Below are 17,833 nucleotides of genomic sequence, written 5' to 3'. Positions count from 1 at the left end.
CTCATAGTACTGTGCTTTCTTCTTATCGGTCTGGATTTACCGTTATAATAACGGTTATTTACTCTACCAATAGCTACAGTGCTATCACAATGATTCAATATAGGTGGTATAGGTTTTTCCCACAAGGGAATTTCATGCAATAAATCTCTCAACCAATTTGCTTCTTCACTTGCTGAAGCTAGAGTAATAAGTTTAGCTTCCATGGTTGAATTAGAGATTATTGTTTGCTTCTTTGATTTCCAACAAATAGCACAACCACCTAATGTAAAGATATAACCAGTGGTAGATAGAGAATCACCTGACAGAGTATTCCAATCGGCATCACAAAAGCCTTCAAGTACAGCAGGATATTTTTTTATAAAATAATCCATAATTTTTAGTACCAAGCAAATATTTCATAACACACCCAATAGCATGCCAATGTTCTTTACCTGGTTTACTTGTGAACCTGCTAAGTACTCCAACTGCATATGCAATGCCAGGTCTAGTGTAGTCAGTTGCATAGCGCAAACTGCCAATTATGCTAGCATATTCCTTTTGATTAATCACAACATTTTCACTCTCAACAGGAAATAAGTGAACACTAGAATCAAAAGGAGTAGACACATGTTTATGGCCAACATAATCATATTTTCTCAACATAATGTGACTGATCAAGAAAAAATACCATCACATGTTTTTGTTATTTTCATGCCCAATATAACATTAGCCTCACCAAGATCTTTCATATCAAAATTGCTCTTAAGCATAGTTTTTGTCTCATCAATTCCATGCAACTTTGAGCCAAAAATTAGTAAATCATCCACATAGAGACTGATAATAACATGTTAATTTTTCCAAGATTTATAATATATGCACTTGTCACATTCATTTGATTTATAACCATTTGCAATCATGCAGGAATCAAATTTTTCATGCCACTGTTTAGGAGCCTGCGTTAAACCATAAAAGGATTTAGATAACTTACATACCTTGTGCTCTTGACCAGGTTCTATAAAACCTTCTGGTTGGTCCATATAGATCTCTTCATCTAAATCACCATTAGAAAAGCTGTTTTCACATCCATTTGATGAATAATCAAATCATGAATTGCAGCAATAGCAATCAATAATCTAATTTATGTAATCCTTGTAACCGGAGAAAAAGTATCAAAAAAGTGTAGATCAGGTTTTTGCTTAAAGCCTTTAGCAACAAGTCTAGCTTTATATTTGTTTACACTTCCATCTGGTTTGAGCTTTTTTCTAAGGACCCATTTACACCCAATGGTTTTTAAACCTGTTGGTAAATTTACTAATTTCCAAGTATTATTAGAAATTAGAGACTCCATTTCATCATTCTCTTACTTCTTCTAGGTTCATTTTCATTAGTTTCTTGTATATGCAAATTAGAAGAAGAAGAATTAGGTTGTGTAAAAATATTTTCTCTAGATTCTTGACCCCCACTATTTTTCGATTTAAAAGGAAATTTTTCTTCATGAAAAATTGCATCACCAAATTCAATCACAACATGATTTTTGACATCAAGAAATCTATAGGCTATACTATTTAAAGCATATCCAACGAAAACACAAGTAGTAGCTCTAACACCTAATTTTGGTCTTTTAGGGTCAGTTAACCTCACAAAGGCTAGACAACCCCAAACTCTAAGATAACCCAAATTTGGTTTATGCCCCTTCCACACCTCAAAAGGTGTAATTTTTGTATTTTTATGTGACACTCTATTCAACACATAACAAGCAGTTAAAACTGCTTCACCCCAAATATTAGAGGGAGCACCTGAATCAATCAACATGACATTTGTTAACTCAATCAAAGTTCTATTTTTTCTTTCTGCCATACCATTAGATGCAGGTGAATAAGGTGGAGTAACTTCATGAATCACTCCTAAAGTTGAACAAAAGAATTGAATTCAAAAGAATCATATTCTCTCCCTTTATCACTTCGGAGCCTTTTAATTTTTCTACCAAATTGATTTTCAACCTCAAGGAGGAACTCTTTAAATTTGGCAAAAGCATCACTTTTATTTTTCAACAAATAGACATAAGCATATTTGGAACAATCATTAATAAAAGTGATAAAATACCTGTTACCTCCACGAGTTAAAACTCCCTCAAATTCACACAAGTCTGTATGAATTAATTCCAATAGCTCGGTATGCCTTTCAACATTTTGTGAGGCCTTCTAGTAATTTTTGCTTCATTGCAAGTCTCACATTTTTCAAAATCTTTTTGCATTGGAGGAATTAAACCCAAGCTACTCATGATTCCCACATATCTACTATTTATATGACATAAACGTGCATGCCAAAAATTCAAAGAAGAGAGCATGTAACTGAAGTAGATGCTTTATTATTATTCTCAATATTCAATTTGAACATGCCATCACAAGAATAACCTTTGCCCATAAATACACCTTTTTTTGTGATCACATATTGGTCAGATTTCATAGTTTGTTTAAAACCCACCTTATTAAGAAGATAACTAGACATCAAATTTTTTCTCATGGAGGGTATATGCAACACATCTTTCAAAGTTAGCACCCTACCAGAAGTAAATTTGAGTTCCACCTCACCAGTTCCAAGCACATGAGTAGTATGTGAATCTCCAAGCATAACTGTTTTGGGCTCCTTAAAAGGATTGTATTTCTTGAACCAATCTTTATCATAGCAAATGTGCCTATTAGCACCGCAATCTGCCCACCATCCTTCAACACTTTGAACCATATTTACATCAGTTATCATTGCCACATATGGTTCTTCAGTGACGTGAGCTTGAGGAACAGCCTCACGTTTTCGGTAATTGCAATTTCGAGCAATATGCCCACTTTGCCACAAACATAACAACAAGTATATTGTTGCTTATTTTCTGAAGGAGGATATCGGTTCTTATTCATATAGCTTGGTTTGCCTTTATTTTGTTGGTGAGGTTTACCAACTTTTTTCATATTTTTCTTCTTTGGCTACATATGAGAATTTTTATGAAAATGACCAATGGGCATATTATTATTGGAAGATACTAAATTTACCTTGGAGATGTCTTTGCTTGTATGTTGTATAAGAACATCTTGTTGTTTCCTCCTCAATGCGGATGCAAGTTGTCAAGGTCTCCAAACAAATGGTGCTATTTATAGGCTCTTAGGACACTCCCTACAATTAATAGGGTAGTATAACCAAATGCCATAGGTTACAAAAATTAAAACCCAAAATAAAACACTATGAGTTACAAAATAAAATTCAAAATAAATTCAGAATTTAAACACACAAATAAATTCAGAATTTAAACACAAAATAAATTCACCCAAATTTAATTTCAATAATAAATAAAATATTAAAATGTTACAACAGTATGCTTTGGAGGCCTACTTAGTATGCATGCTAGGGTTCTAATACTTTGATTGGTTGATGCCTGGATCAATAGTTGGATTCCTCAAATTGTCTAGAGAAGTAATTGGTAGTTCTCACTAGGAAGTAAACAAAACCCTAGGTTTAGCAAGGCTCTAAGTTATTTGCGATGCCTAGTGATTACTCAAACTCTTTTCAAACTTAATGATCTCTGCATGTTTAATCTAATAAACGTACCTTTAGGTTGCATTGCTTGGGAATAGTCTAGGTGTAGAGCACTTCCTGCCTAGCGTACAAAGTAAGAAAGAGTAATAGGTTGTGTTCAAGCGTACATAGCCAATCCGAGCGTCTTCAACTAAGTTAATTGGAAGTAAATTGGACAAAGTGTGCTGTGTGTGATTGTTGGGGGTGGATACTTCCTTCCTAGCTAGGTTCACTATCTTGATCTCAATCATTCTCAAATCAGCTTTTCTTTATTTTACGTTATGTTCTCTGTTTTCCTGTATTTATTTAATATAGTAAACGAATTGTGTGTCTAGTGCGCCTCTGTAAATTTTCATGTTTTTCTGGGTTGTTTTGGTTAGATTATTAGTTTGTTTTTTGACTGCTGTTCAGTAGGAACTGCAGTCACGTTTTTGTAACTGTTGTTGAAGCATTTAGTTTAACTTAATCCTCTGCGGGAGACCCTTATTTCCCTATATTACAATTGACATATTTGTAGGAGAATAAGGAAAATCAATAGCTTTAAATTCAGCTATCAAGAGGGAAAAAAAAATAAACAAACAAACACACACACAATCTCTCTCCAATCTAAGGAAAACATTCCCTTTGTTACTCTCTCTCTTCCTTTTTGTCCTGAGCATCATCGGCAACAACAGTCTGGGTAAAGAAATATCACCTAACTTTCATCTCCTTGAAAATCATGTTTCAATAATTTGGTCGGGAAAGTGATTTTTGGTGATGCTGTGACCATGATCGGTGAATCGAGGTTTTGATTGTTCCGATTATCACATAACCATTAATATTGACCCAGGAAAAGTAAAGGATGACACTCCCTGCTCTTTAACTCGATGGAGTCATGCAAGAGCAGCGATGGATTTAGTCTAATCAAAGGTAAGCTTGGTGAAATTCAAATTATTTCTTGAATTAATTCAGGTGGTGGTGTTACAACTCTGGCTTGGTAAAAGCCACTGACTTCCGTTTAATAGGGTCTTGGCTAATCTTCAAATGCTTAGGTTTTGCCGTGTTTCACTTAGTCAGCTCTAATGTAGCTAGCTAGCTATGTCCTTTTTCGCCTATAGAGTCTTCTTTTTCACTCCCTTCCTCAGCGGTGGTAAAAAGGATCGAAGGATGATGGTTGCAACTTAAGGCATTGACAGTCCTGTTCTTGCTGAGGATGTAGGTTCATTTCGAGGAATTCTTCTTGTAATCCATCTCCTTGAGCAGCAACTCAAAACTGCCAATCTCTATGACCAAATCACCCATGCAGCTGAATGTTGTCCCATGGTGTTAGACTCGCTGACATTTTTCCAACCCCTTAATAGCCAGCTTAACCACTTCCTTCTCTGGGAAAGCATAGCTGCACTCCACTTGCTGAATCTTGGACCTTTGAAGATAAGCTACTGCTGACTCGGTAGGTTTCTAACACATTTAGAAAAGTGCACTAAGCTCCACTTCTGGCTCAATCTTCCCATATAGGCCTCTTTGAAAGCCATCTCCATCTCTTTCCATTTTCTGACGGATTTGGTTTTCAACTTAGAATATCAGGAGAAGGCAGACCCAGAGAGTGAACTTGCAAACAACTTTAACTTCAACTTCTCATCATCTCCATACTGGCCGCACTGCACTACAAACCTCGCAATGTGCATTGCTGCATTTTCTTATAATCTTCACCTAAAAATAACGTGAAAGTAATATTCTTGTAGTTCTTAGGAAACTAATACCATGCGATGCTCTCTGCGTATAAATGCTTATAGTTGACATTGTTCTCGGGCTTCTGGTTATAGGCCTTGATAATAGCCATGACTTGCTGCTCGATCCATTGTGCCTCTGAGAGGACAGCTTCTTGGTCGTTCCTACCGGAGCCTGGCAGACTGCCAGTAACTGCATCCTCAAGTAGGACGTCATCCTCCTCATCTTCGGAACATGAAGCGATAGCATTGTCTACTTGCTCTAAAGCAGCACTTGCCTTTCCTACTACCCAACTATCTGCAACATGTCCACCAATCTTCGAGAACCTATATCCGGCTTGGTTTCCACTGCCAACCGAGCCGCTTTTCTGTCCATAAATACCAGGATCTATTGAAGTCTAGATGAGTAGACCCTCGGTCTTAGGGTTCAAAGTCATACTGCCCTTAGGAATAATATAGTTGTTAGGCGGCGCGAACTTTATCTCGAAAGAACCATGCTTAGCCAAAGTCAGTTCCGTACTTCACATGTGGATTTCTCTGGTCGCAGAATCTGCTTTGCGCCAATATTATCAACCTTGGAAGAAAGTTGGTAATCCTCTTGTTCGTTTGAGTTAACTGGTTTTTTAGGACCGTTAACTAGTCTATTATGGTCGTAATAGCCACCATCTCCTGAGCCATATGCTCCAAAAGCTTTTCCAGAGTCACAATTCCATGCACATCGGAAGCTCTATCTCTGGCCATGTCATCTGTCTACAAATTGCTAAGGACAGATTTCACGGACACTTCTTCTTCGGAAAGACCAGGACACGTAGCACTAGTGTGAAACGTGTAACTGGAGGTCGGGTGTTTCAGGCAAGCTGGGAAACTCTTCACTTAAGGATTGGGTGATTCACTAGGTGAAGATTTCCTTTTAGGCTTCATAATGGTTAACACCAAGAAACACTAGTGGTCCCATGCCACTTGGTGTGGCAAAATGTTCAGCTGCCAAGAAGGAGTTGCAAACTATCTCTTTTATATGCTACGAGGCGTGCCAACACCATGGGGTGAGAGTTGTCGAGGTAATCCCTAACCTGAATTCTGCGATCAAGTTTGTGGACAGGGAGAGCATCAACCTTGTCACAAGGTTCTTCTTCTTACCTTATGAGAATAAGGACTTTGGTTATGGTCTCTGGCGTCACAAACATTGATACCTAATATTGTAGATTAGGCATAGCTATTTTTGGGAAGTAAGAGAAACACAGGTTGTGCTAAGATAGACCTTAACTTCTTGGGTTGTTTAGGTAGACCTCAAGGCCTCCCCACTGAGTAGACATTAACTTCTCAGGGGTTTAATCAAGGTTGAGATAGATGTTCCGGAAAGACTTTTGTATCTAAATACATGGCTAGTTGTGTCATACTTTTGCCCTAGAACCTCCTATTTATACAGGCTCGCTAATTCCTTATCGTTGAAGAATAATCATTCCTGACAAACTAGTAAACACATAAATACTTTCAGTTGTATATTTAGGCTTATGAAAAACCCAACCCAAGAAAGTTAATAAAACTATTTGGGCCGCAGGGATTGACCCAATAAACCGAACACACTCAGTCTCCAACAAAATACATTTTGGGCTCAAACAATGAGTATCAAGAGAGAGGGGAGGAAATATTTTATCTTCATCTAGGTTGAACTAAAAAGTGTAAGGCTAATTAGTGATGTCTTGAAAACTTCATATAATGAATTCTGACTTATATTAGTTGGGGAATTTGACATGTACGAAATAATTTTTTTTTTTCCTAACGGAGAGATGGCAGGTTTGATGGTAGTGCAACAAGCGTATGATTTAATTAAGGAGTTTGGCAACGCTAATGCGAGTTCATTTCAAAATAGAAGGAAGCAGGATAGGTTGTAACATCAAACTATATCGATCGAGTTCTAGGTGGACTATTTCCCTTTTACAAAAATCTATTTTGTTGCAGTGGTATTAAATACTACTGGGTATAGAGGTTTAGGGTTGTTAGTGGTTGTTACCAAAGGTCTAGTTAGCCACTTTTCTTCAAGAATCTTCAAGAGTGACAGAGTTGTATGTTGCTACTTTGAGGTACATTAATAGTTCATTTCTTCTCTTAGATGTGTAGATGAAAGTTAGCCAACACATGAAGCACTCATGGAAGCTGTAAAATTTCTATTCTCTTAATTTTTAGTAATAAAATAAAGGGTCATTGATCCAAAGCACCAAAATGAGTATTTTTTATTCTCACTAACCCATTTAAAATGAAATGACAATTTTGCCCTTAACCTAATTAAGAAACTACATCATGTCACTCTATCTCTCTCTCATCCCTCTCGGAGTCTCCAATCTAAAACTAACTCTCTCTCTCTCTCTCTCTCTCTCTCTCTCTCAAATTGTCTCTACTGTCGTCGTCGGTCACGCCGTTGATGGTGGACGGAACCAGAAATCCATGACCACCATCTCACCTCCACGACCATGTTCGTTCTTCCCTCGAAGAGTCTTCCGATCTCTCTCCACAAACGATCTGGATTCCTTGCCCAAATCCTTCCATCAGCTGCTCCACATTTATACAGGATCGGCTTTCGCGATGTAGCTGAAGCCTAGCTCTCTTCGGTTGTCGTTGTTCTCAAGGAAAAGCAGGTGTTGCCGGAGAGCATGTGCACGAATCCATTGGCCAGAATAACACCGGCAGCAAAGGCCTTCATATGTTCCTGATTTGATTGTTTTCTGTTAGATGGTAAGGTTCTCCATGACGTCGGATTCGGCGACAATGCAACGAAGGAGGAGGAGGCTACGGTGCCAGAAAAGCTTCCTTTGGTGATGGTGCCTCCTTAGATTTCGGCTCTGGTAGGTTATTGGAAAGAAAAGCATGTATCGAGCATCAGATTTCCCAGGGACGGTTGCTGGAGCAGTACTCTTCTTCTTCTCTGTGCTTATCATGGTCAAATTCAGGTTCTGTCAAGTAGAATTTAGGTCAGGTGGAGTACTAGTTTTGGTAGAATTGTCAGAGTTCATTCTTTTGCCTCTGTCTGAATTTAAGCGACTCCAGTCCGCAGTGTTTTCTGAAGACACCAAGCCATATGAATATTTATTTGACATGATAATTGAAAGTGTAGTTTTGGACATCATTTCTTTCAAGAAGACGATGCCAATTGTGCCTTTGATTTAAAAAGCTTTTTTTTTTTTCCTTAATTTGGATGGAGCTTCTTCGTTGCAAATCAAAATGGTGCTACTTTTGTTTTGCAACAGAATGCTCAAAAGAAAGAAAGAAAGAAAGAAAAAAAGTTCTATTGGAGGGCAATAAAGGTCTATTGGGGGACAATAAATGTTTTGAATTGATATAATCTCATCTTTTTTTTCTTTAATCAAAGTTTTATTACATGCCCCGATTTTTAAACATAATTAAAAATCAATATAAACAGAATTATACATATGTGATGGTTCAGCCATCAATATAACAAACCTGGAAAACTTTTTCCTTTTTCAACCAAGTACATACTGATGCCCTGAACCCACAATGTCAATATATTCTCACTCCGCAGAGTCATATATTACACAAGTTTACTAATTAAATTGCAATAACAATTAAAACGTAACTGCTCCTCAAAGCTTACTGCACAACGGAAGTCTTATCAACGGTAAAGTCACAAAATTGGCTTCCTACCATAAAGCTGCAAACACGGTACTTCAACTTCAAATCCTGACCTGCAGGCCGGATTAACCCCTACACCATCGAATAGTGCATTGGGTTGCTACACAACAAATTCGGTAAGCTTATGAAAGCTTGTATGGGTAACTCGAATATAACAATCAAACAACTCACACCAACCACGAGAAAACCACCCTTTCAATTTAATGAAAACAACCCACGCATTAATTCCTCTCTTTAAAGGAGATGCATCAATTTGATCATACAATAAAATGAATATGAACCCCAAAGTCCCCCATGGACCATAAAAGAAAGAATACTCTCGAAACTCTTTTTCAAACCCGAAGTTATGAGTCCCCCATAATATACAATAAAAACCTCGGCAAACAGACAAGAGGTCTAACTGGTTGTAACCAATAATTTGGCCAAAGGGTTGTTTTCCGATAACATGCCATGGTCATATTCGTGACCCCCGATCCTCAACCCTCAGATCTTTGGATCCTCGGTATAAATACCAAAACATTAAGCGAGTCGCACTGGACCCAAAATGTTACCCGAATCTAAAACAAAGGATTCCCCATAATTGATCCTTATCAATTACTCGCGGTACAAAAACCAAACGTTTAAATAAGTCACCATGACCTAAAAATGTTCCAAAATTCTCAACTCTTTTCAAAACAATAGAAATCAACACTTTCCACAATATATTGTTTTCCAAAAAGTCAACCCAAAAACAATAATATGAACCCTATCACAAATACTGCTTTCATCATAACAAATCCACCAACACATATATTTCACGTAAAAAAAAGCCTCTGCGACACCCCCCCACCCAAAAAAAAAAAAAAACTATGCATTTCGAATAATTATTCTTCTGAAAATAATTTCAAATCATGAATAACATACGAATAAAGCACAACACCTATAATTCACAAATAGCATAAGAATAAAGCACAACACCCATAATTCATAAACCGGTCCATTATTAATTGCAAGAATTAAGTAATGAAAATCCAAGTCATCACATTTTATTTATCTAATTTTAGGGAGATTAGTTTCCATTCCGGTGACCGAAAGTTCTATTGGGAGGTAATAAACCTCTCCAGCTCCATATGAGATCTCTAACAACCTCTTTGGGGATTTCCGGCGAGGTTTCATAAACTTCTAATGCCCCCCAATAAAGGTCTATTGGGAAATAACATAGGTCTATTTGGGAGGCAATAAAGGTCTATTTGGGGCAATAAACATTTTCATGACCTATGAGATCTCTGACGACCTCTTTAGAGATCTCTGGCGAGGTTTTCAGATAAGTCCGGTGGGTGGCGGCCTGTGACCTGATTCCGACAGCCGGTGATGGGAATCCGGTAGTCGTTGCCCTGAATCCTGCCACCAGTTACAGGACTCCAGCGAAGTCTCCTATGCATTATCTTTCTCTTCCACTCTCTCTCTCTCTCTCTCTCTCTCTCTATGTAACAAAGGGGTGAGAATAAAATAGTCTAAAAAAAAAAACAAAAAACCAAAAAAAAAAAATTTAATTGGGTATTAGGGAAGACCTTATTAAAGTTCTCATGGATAAGAGGGAATGAAAAGAAACTTAATGGGATAAGTGGGATAAATGACCCTAGAATTAGGGTAAATGGACAAAAACTCTAAAATAATTATATATTTTCACTCCTTGATGATCAGCACATGTGTTAGCTAACCACATGCTTATATTCCTTAACACGTGTTGTTTTCTTGTAGCCCTATTTTGCTAAATCATCTATTATTGGGTAGGGAGAGCTTCTAATATTGAGGACCTTATAATAAGGATCAAGTGAGGACTTTTGAATGAATAGTTGGATGAGTGTTTTAAACTTTAGTTGATATTTTACAAGGTTAAGTTTTGTTTAGTCCCTCTACTTTGCATCTCTCATCGTTTTAGTATTTGACATTTCAATTTTATCCAAAAACTCCCTGACCTCTCAATTTTCTCTCAATAAGTCCACTCCGTCCAAATACTCTGTTAACTAGTTGACGTGGCACACAATTAGATGACATGTCAACGCCATATAAGCGAAGTAGATGGTAAAATGTCTACTATATCCTTGTTCAATTTCCTTTCTCTTTTTTATTTTTAGTTTGTTTCATTTCCTTTTATTTTGCTTCAAGTATATATATCCTTCTAAAAGTTCATCTAATATATGCTGTTGTTCCAATGGCTAATAATTATTACTCTCAAAATTATCCTTCTAAAAGTTCTTTCAAATATTCTCAAAAACTTATATGATGAACTGCTCCAAATAAAAATTTTGTTAAATGAAATTTTTGATGGATCTCTTAAGCATGACAACAGTGGTGCTGCAGTTTTGTCTTATGACCAAGGTATTCCTATCTTAGCTTTCTCTAAATTCATTTCTTTTTTATGTCCTTACAACTGAAGCTCTAGTGCTCAGAGCTGGATTAAAAGTTGCCTCTTACCTTGTGCTTCTACTGAGTTTCAAGTCAAAGGAGATTCTTAAATTCGCATTGAGAACATCAAGCTTGGCTTATCAAGCTTATCATCTGAGATATCCTACCTTTCAAAATCTCGCAAAGTATTTCTCTCAATCACATTTTAAAAAGAAGCGAATTTTATAGCCAATTTAATTGTCAACTCGGATAATATTCATGCCGGACAGTGGAAGAAGTTCCTTATCAAGCACCTCATGCTCTCAGACTTGAATCGTTAGGTGTTGACTGTGTTAAGGTTCTTACTTGTAATCTTTTTTCTTTGTAATAAAAAAAATAATTTAATTTTCTCCATCTATCCACAAAAAAATAACAAAAAGAAAAGAAATTATAAAAGATAGCTCAGCAGCATCATAAAGCCCCCATGTTCCTTCCCACACCGAAGAACCTCCGGAAGAGGGCTTTCAAGTATAGAAGATCCTCCTACTGCCCAAACCACTCTATTTCACCCTCGCTCCTTCTCAAACCCTCCATTTAGGGTTTGTTTCCGCCAAATTCCCGCCAAGAAAACCTTCCCCCCTCTCAAACTCACACCCCTCCCCAAAATCCCAACACCCCCTGCGCCTCCGACTCAGACTCCGACCATGGGCAAAGACGACGAGGAGATGCGGGGAGAGATTGAGGAGAGGCTAGTCAACGAGGAGTACAAGATATGGAAGAAGAACACTCCCTTTCTCTACGATCTGGTCATAACTCACGCCCTGGAGTGGCCGTCGCTCACCGTCGAGTGGCTGCCGGACCGGGAGGAGCCGCCGGGGAAGGACTACTCGGTGCAGAAGATGATATTGGGGACGCACACCTCGGAAAATGAGCCCAATTATCTTATGCTCGCGCAGGTCCAGCTGCCGTTGGAGGACGCGGAGAACGATGCTCGTAATTATGATGATGATCGCGCGGAGGCTGGAGGTTTCGGCTGCGCTAATGGCAAGGTAGGTTTTGGTTTTTTGCGGTTTCAAGTTGTTTAATTTTGGCGAAGGGGTCGAGATTTGGAATTTTAGGGGTTTTGGTGTTCTGGGTTGGGTTGAGAAAGGTTTTGAATTTTCGAGGAGGAAGCATTGGAATGTCAATCAAGTTGTGAAATTTGAATAGTTTGAAAGAAATTAGGAAGATTTATGTTATTTATGGTTAGTGTAGATTTGTTGTTAGCAATTTTGAATCTGAGATAAACCTTACTTGAATTGAAACATAACAGAAATGAAACTGAGCGTATCCCATATGGACTAAACACCTCAACTCTTTCTTTGTTTCTTCTTCTTTTTAGTTTTTTTTAATTTATTTTTGCCTTTTTAAAACTGTAATCCAAGTTGATCCCATGAGGGAGGGTTATAGGGCTTAAGATAGAGCAGTACTAATAGCTGGGCTTATTGATCCCATGTAGTTGAACAATACTGATAGCTAGGGTTATAATCATCCCAGGATCATGTAGACAAAAGAGAACTACAAGACAATGCAAATGGCTCATCGTATGAAGGAGTTGCATGAGCTCACTCCACACTAATATCTGAATTAGAACACCTTATTGATGTATGTTGTATTTGTTTCTATCCTCCTACATCCAAACAGACTGAAGTACATGATATTGAGTTTATATATTCTGAGTGCTTGTTAATATTATTGTGACTTTAGTGTTAAAGTCTTCTTTCTCGTGAAATTTCTTCAGGTGCAAATAATCCAGCAAATAAACCATGATGGAGAGGTTAATCGGGCTCGTTATATGCCTCAGAATCCATTTATTATTGCCACAAAAACTGTCAGTGCTGAAGTTTTTGTGTTTGATTATAGCAAACACCCATCTAAGCCTCCTTTAGATGGTGCATGCAGTCCTGATTTGAGGCTCAGGGGTCATAGCACTGAAGGATATGGTTTATCATGGAGTAAGTTCAAGCAGGGTCATTTACTCAGTGGTTCTGATGATGCGCAAATATGTTTGTGGGATATCAATGCAAATTCTAAGAACAAAACCCTGGAGGCTACTCAGATATTTAAGGTACTTGTCTGCATCTATTTGGGACATATTTTTTTTCATGTATTGATGATTGTGTAAAGCGGTTGCTCTTAATATTGGGTAAAGAAGCATATCACCTGGACTGGAGATAGGCTACTGTTAAACATGAATGGCTGCAGTATTCTGGTTTTGATGCAATTTTGAAAGTTATTTTACTTGCATACATATGCAGTTCTATGCATTTGACATGTCGAAGTTTACCGTTGTTTGAAATTGCTTTTGAATTAGGTCCACGAAGGTGTTGTAGAAGATGTAGCATGGCATTTGAGGCATGAATATTTATTCGGTTCTGTTGGTGATGATCAATACCTTCTGATATGGGATCTCCGGACTCCATCAGTTACCAAGCCTGTCCAATCTGTAGTTGCTCATCAAAGTGAGGTGAGTGATGTGAATATCCCTCTCCCCCTCTCCCTCTCATTTAGATGGACAGCATTGTTATAGATCAATTGTGTAGATTCAGTTCTGTCATAAATTACTTATATTCTAATAATGGCATCTATATGTTCTAAATTAATGTTTCGAGCCACTCTTTCATCAACAATAGAGGTGATTTTAGCAGTGGAATTACATTGTCACAGGCATTTGTTAAATACAGAGTCACATATACCAGGATCAATGAGTTTACCATTGTTCCTGTGATACAATTTGCTTTCTTTGAGATGAAATGAACTTCATAAACACAGACACAAAGTTAGCTATTTAAAATTTTTGTTGTCATGGTTTGGATGTATGCAAAGTTAGTACTTAGCTTTTGAAGTTTGTTTCATAAAAATTAAATTGTCTGGCAAACACTTGGAAAGGCTTATAAAAGTTAGGAAATGTTTTTTGGAAGACTAGGATGGACTCAGGTAACCATGGTTATTCCTGAAGCTAGAATATTAGGATGTTATATGAGTACAGTCCTGCCACCTGGGGGACTGTAATTCAGGGACAAAAAGAGACGAAAGGTTTTCAGCCACTAAATTTAAGTGATCAGCTCTGACAGGTAAGATCAGAGCACCTTTAAAAACCTAGTTCTTGGATCCATTGCATTATCCCGATCGTTACCCATATGGAAATTTCACAATCCTATTCCATATCATTTTCGTATATTTTCCTATGTTATCCTTGTTTTCAGAGATTATGTACCTCATCTTCTCCATCTTTAACTTATGCTCTCCCACTCACTAGTTTGTACTTCTGGGTTGGTATCATTCGAGGCTTATGAAGAATTGTATCCTGGGTTTGAGTCAAGGCTGAGGAAAAATAGCAAAAAGCAGATTCAAGATTGATGAACTTCTGTTCTGGGTTGAAGATCCAAGATTTTTTTTTCCTTCACATCATAAAAAAAACTGGAGATCCAAGATGTATTTCTCTGATATTTGGCAGTACTTGTTATCAATGGATTTGTCTCTTCATTCAGGACCACAGAACTTCTAATAGGTCCAAGATGAATTTTTTCTTTAATACAAAGCGTTTCCTATTTCTCTGAGATTTGGCACTACTCTTTATCAATGGATTTATCACTTCATTCAGGACCATGGAACTTCTAATAGGAACAAGTTGTTATAGATGGTTGAAATAGTTATCTTTTAGGCTGTATATCGGCTATGTATCATCCTGTTGGCAAATGCCACCATTGCTTGCATTGCCTGTAGAGCTAAGTGCTAACTAAGTTGAAGTAATATAATATCCCTGAATGTTTTGGAGAATATAAAAATTATTTTCCTTTTCAACTGATGAAAAGATTTTCGTACATTCTATTAGGTCAATTGTTTGGCTTTCAATCCCTTTAATGAATGGGTGGTTGCAACTGGGTCCACTGACAAAACTGTCAAGCTTTTTGATCTACGCAAAATCAGTACCGCTCTCCACACCTTTGATTGCCATAAGTAAGTTTCCGTCCTTGGAGCTGATAGCTTCAAATGATACACTTCTGTTTGATAGAATGTGTCTGCAAAATCTTAATCTCAAATTCTGTCTTTTGTAGGGAGGAGGTTTTCCAAGTCGGTTGGAATCCGAAGAATGAGACTATCTTAGCTTCTTGTTGTCTTGGCAGGAGACTGATGGTGTGGGATCTTAGCAGGTAATCCCTTAACCAACCAATTGCACCATTTCATTTTATTACATAGGAAGAGGTGATATTGACGTTATCATTTGCTGTTATACTAGATATCAAAACATTTTAAGTGCCTGTTTTCTTACAAAACAATTTCCTGATTTCATGCATGTATGTAGGGTTGTGAATCTATAGCATTTAGTGGTTTGGTTGGTAGCCCAGATGGTAAGAACTATGATTGGTCTGGACAGCCAGATCAAGTGAACTGTGTTATAAGAGGGAGATATGTTCACAAAATAAAAAGAAAAAATGGTTGCGTCTTATTATGAACGTGGTTAGAATACTTTGATAAGTAGAAAAAAGCTAGACTGTTGGTTCCGATTGGGGGTTAGGATGCTGGTTCATTGATGAGGACATCATTGTCAAACCAGTTAGGGTTTATGAGTGGAAGAAATGGAAAAGGAGAACATCTAATTTGCTGGATTAATTGAATTCAAATTAATTGCTAAGTTTTAGTAAGAGAACATCTAGTTCATCTCTAGCCATCTCTATCCATATGGCTGGATCTAATTGATCTCAGAGCCTTAAAGTTTCCTTTATTAAGTCTTGTCTTGTATGCTTCAGCCTCACAAGTCCGAGTCTCATCTTTAATTGAGTCGTAACTGATAGTTAATGGGAGTGTAAGAGTGCCTCTTGTCAAGTCATGGTTTGATGAATAAAATTATCAGAGTTTTCTGAGTTTCCTGAGATGGGATTTGTTGGTGTGAAGTCTCGTAGAGACTCCTAATTCTTGTTTTCTATCCCCTATCCTATTGTTTCTGTCCTAGTTTACTCCTAATATTAGAGGTGGCTGATCCTGGTCTCTAAGGCAGTAGGTATACTGCACCACTTGTAAAAAACCGAGGCACATGAAATGGATAGCAAAAGATAAACTCATAAAAGGGACAGGAAGAAACAGAAGAGAAAAGAAAAAAAAAAACTGAACAAAAAAGAAAAAGGCGGCCTTAGACAACAGACAAAAATGTAGGCATTATCCTCTTTGTATTGAAAGGCAATGTATATAATCAAGGCCTAAACTTTTGAAGAAACATTGACAGTTCGATATTGAGCAAATATGACATTATTGTAAGGATAAATTATGCACAATTTTGTATTTTCAATATCTTGGTACAGATGACAAATCCATATACACATCCAGCAAGAGAGTGAAAAGTGATGAGTATACATCTACATACATGCAGTTGTCTTACTAAGTCGTGTAATCTAAATTGTTTGAGATGCATGCTTAACATGAAAGGCATATGTCCCACTTTAGCTCCATTCTATCCTTACGGTGAACGGGACAATTAGATGAACTTATTGAATATGCAAGGTTGTTATTTCCATTTCACATTATATAAGACCATTTTCAAACCGGTAGTATGTATAACCCTACTACAGGTGGCTGTTTGATGGAAACCTAGTAGTAAGCTAGTTGCTTGTGTTTTGGTAGTTGTCTCCATCTTCTTTTCCGTTACTTTGGTTTCAGCCAATCTGGTACATTTCTAAACAACATCTGTTGATATCTGATAGTTCTCGAATATTAGTCTGAAATCAGGCATCATTGGCAATGACATTTGGGATATCGGGTTAAACCCCAGTATCTGTAATAGTTACTGAAAATGAAAGAGATATATCGGCCAACATATCAGGATATTGGCATTTGGCATTTAAAATTGCTATAATGCTCATAAAACAAAGGCCTAAGCCAAGGCACTGTTAGATCTCACATTAGAAGACTTAGATGAACTTCCCGTTCATATGCCATGTATGATATACCACGGCATAAGTTTTAGTTGCTCGTACTTAATGTCCTAGTGATGTATCATTCTATAACTTGCATGTCAACATATCTTCACTTGACAATTTTGGGTTCTTATACAGAATTGATGAGGAGCAAACACCGGAAGATGCAGAAGATGGACCCCCAGAGTTGCTTTTTATTCATGGTGGTCACACCAGTAAAATATCTGATTTTTCTTGGAATCCATGTGAAGATTGGGTTATATCTAGTGTTGCTGAAGATAACATACTGCAGATCTGGCAGATGGCAGAGAATATATACCATGATGAAGATGATTTACCTGAAGAACCGGCAAAGCAGCCTTAGCGTAACTTCTCATTACTTAAGATAGCCAATGTAGTCAGAAGAAGTTAATTAGAGAAGGGGTTCATAGCCCTTTGTTTGTCTATGTTTTTCTTTAACTTCAATTTTCCCCCGTAATTGCATGTGAGAATCTGTGCTTTTCTTTAACGTTAGATCAGTGTTGTACGTTGTATTGACCCATGCTTAAGTAATTGTATGCAGTACTTTGGCATGGAAGTAAGTTCCGAAAAAAACTGCTATTATTGTTTTGGCCATATTGA

The 17,833-nt window shown here is 37.4% G+C and overlaps 1 protein-coding gene across 1 annotated transcript; it reads left to right on the top strand.

Annotated features, from left to right (window-relative positions):
• Positions 1-11,754: 11,754 nt before the first annotated feature.
• Positions 11,755-17,827, top strand: LOC112176048 (WD-40 repeat-containing protein MSI1). The gene is made up of 6 exons (XM_024313865.2): positions 11,755-12,310; positions 13,042-13,368; positions 13,615-13,767; positions 15,136-15,260; positions 15,359-15,454; positions 17,351-17,827. The coding sequence occupies exons 1-6, from the start codon at positions 11,966-11,968 to the stop codon at positions 17,574-17,576; spliced, it is 1,272 nt and encodes a 423-aa protein (XP_024169633.1). The 5' UTR covers positions 11,755-11,965; the 3' UTR covers positions 17,577-17,827.
• Positions 17,828-17,833: the final 6 nt, after the last annotated feature.

The sequence above is a fragment of the Rosa chinensis genome, chromosome 1, assembly GCF_002994745.2.
Source record: "Rosa chinensis cultivar Old Blush chromosome 1, RchiOBHm-V2, whole genome shotgun sequence".
NCBI classification, from domain to species: domain Eukaryota; kingdom Viridiplantae; phylum Streptophyta; class Magnoliopsida; order Rosales; family Rosaceae; genus Rosa; species Rosa chinensis.
The sequence above is the reverse complement of the archived record's forward strand: the minus strand, read 5'-3'. Positions and strand labels throughout refer to the sequence as shown.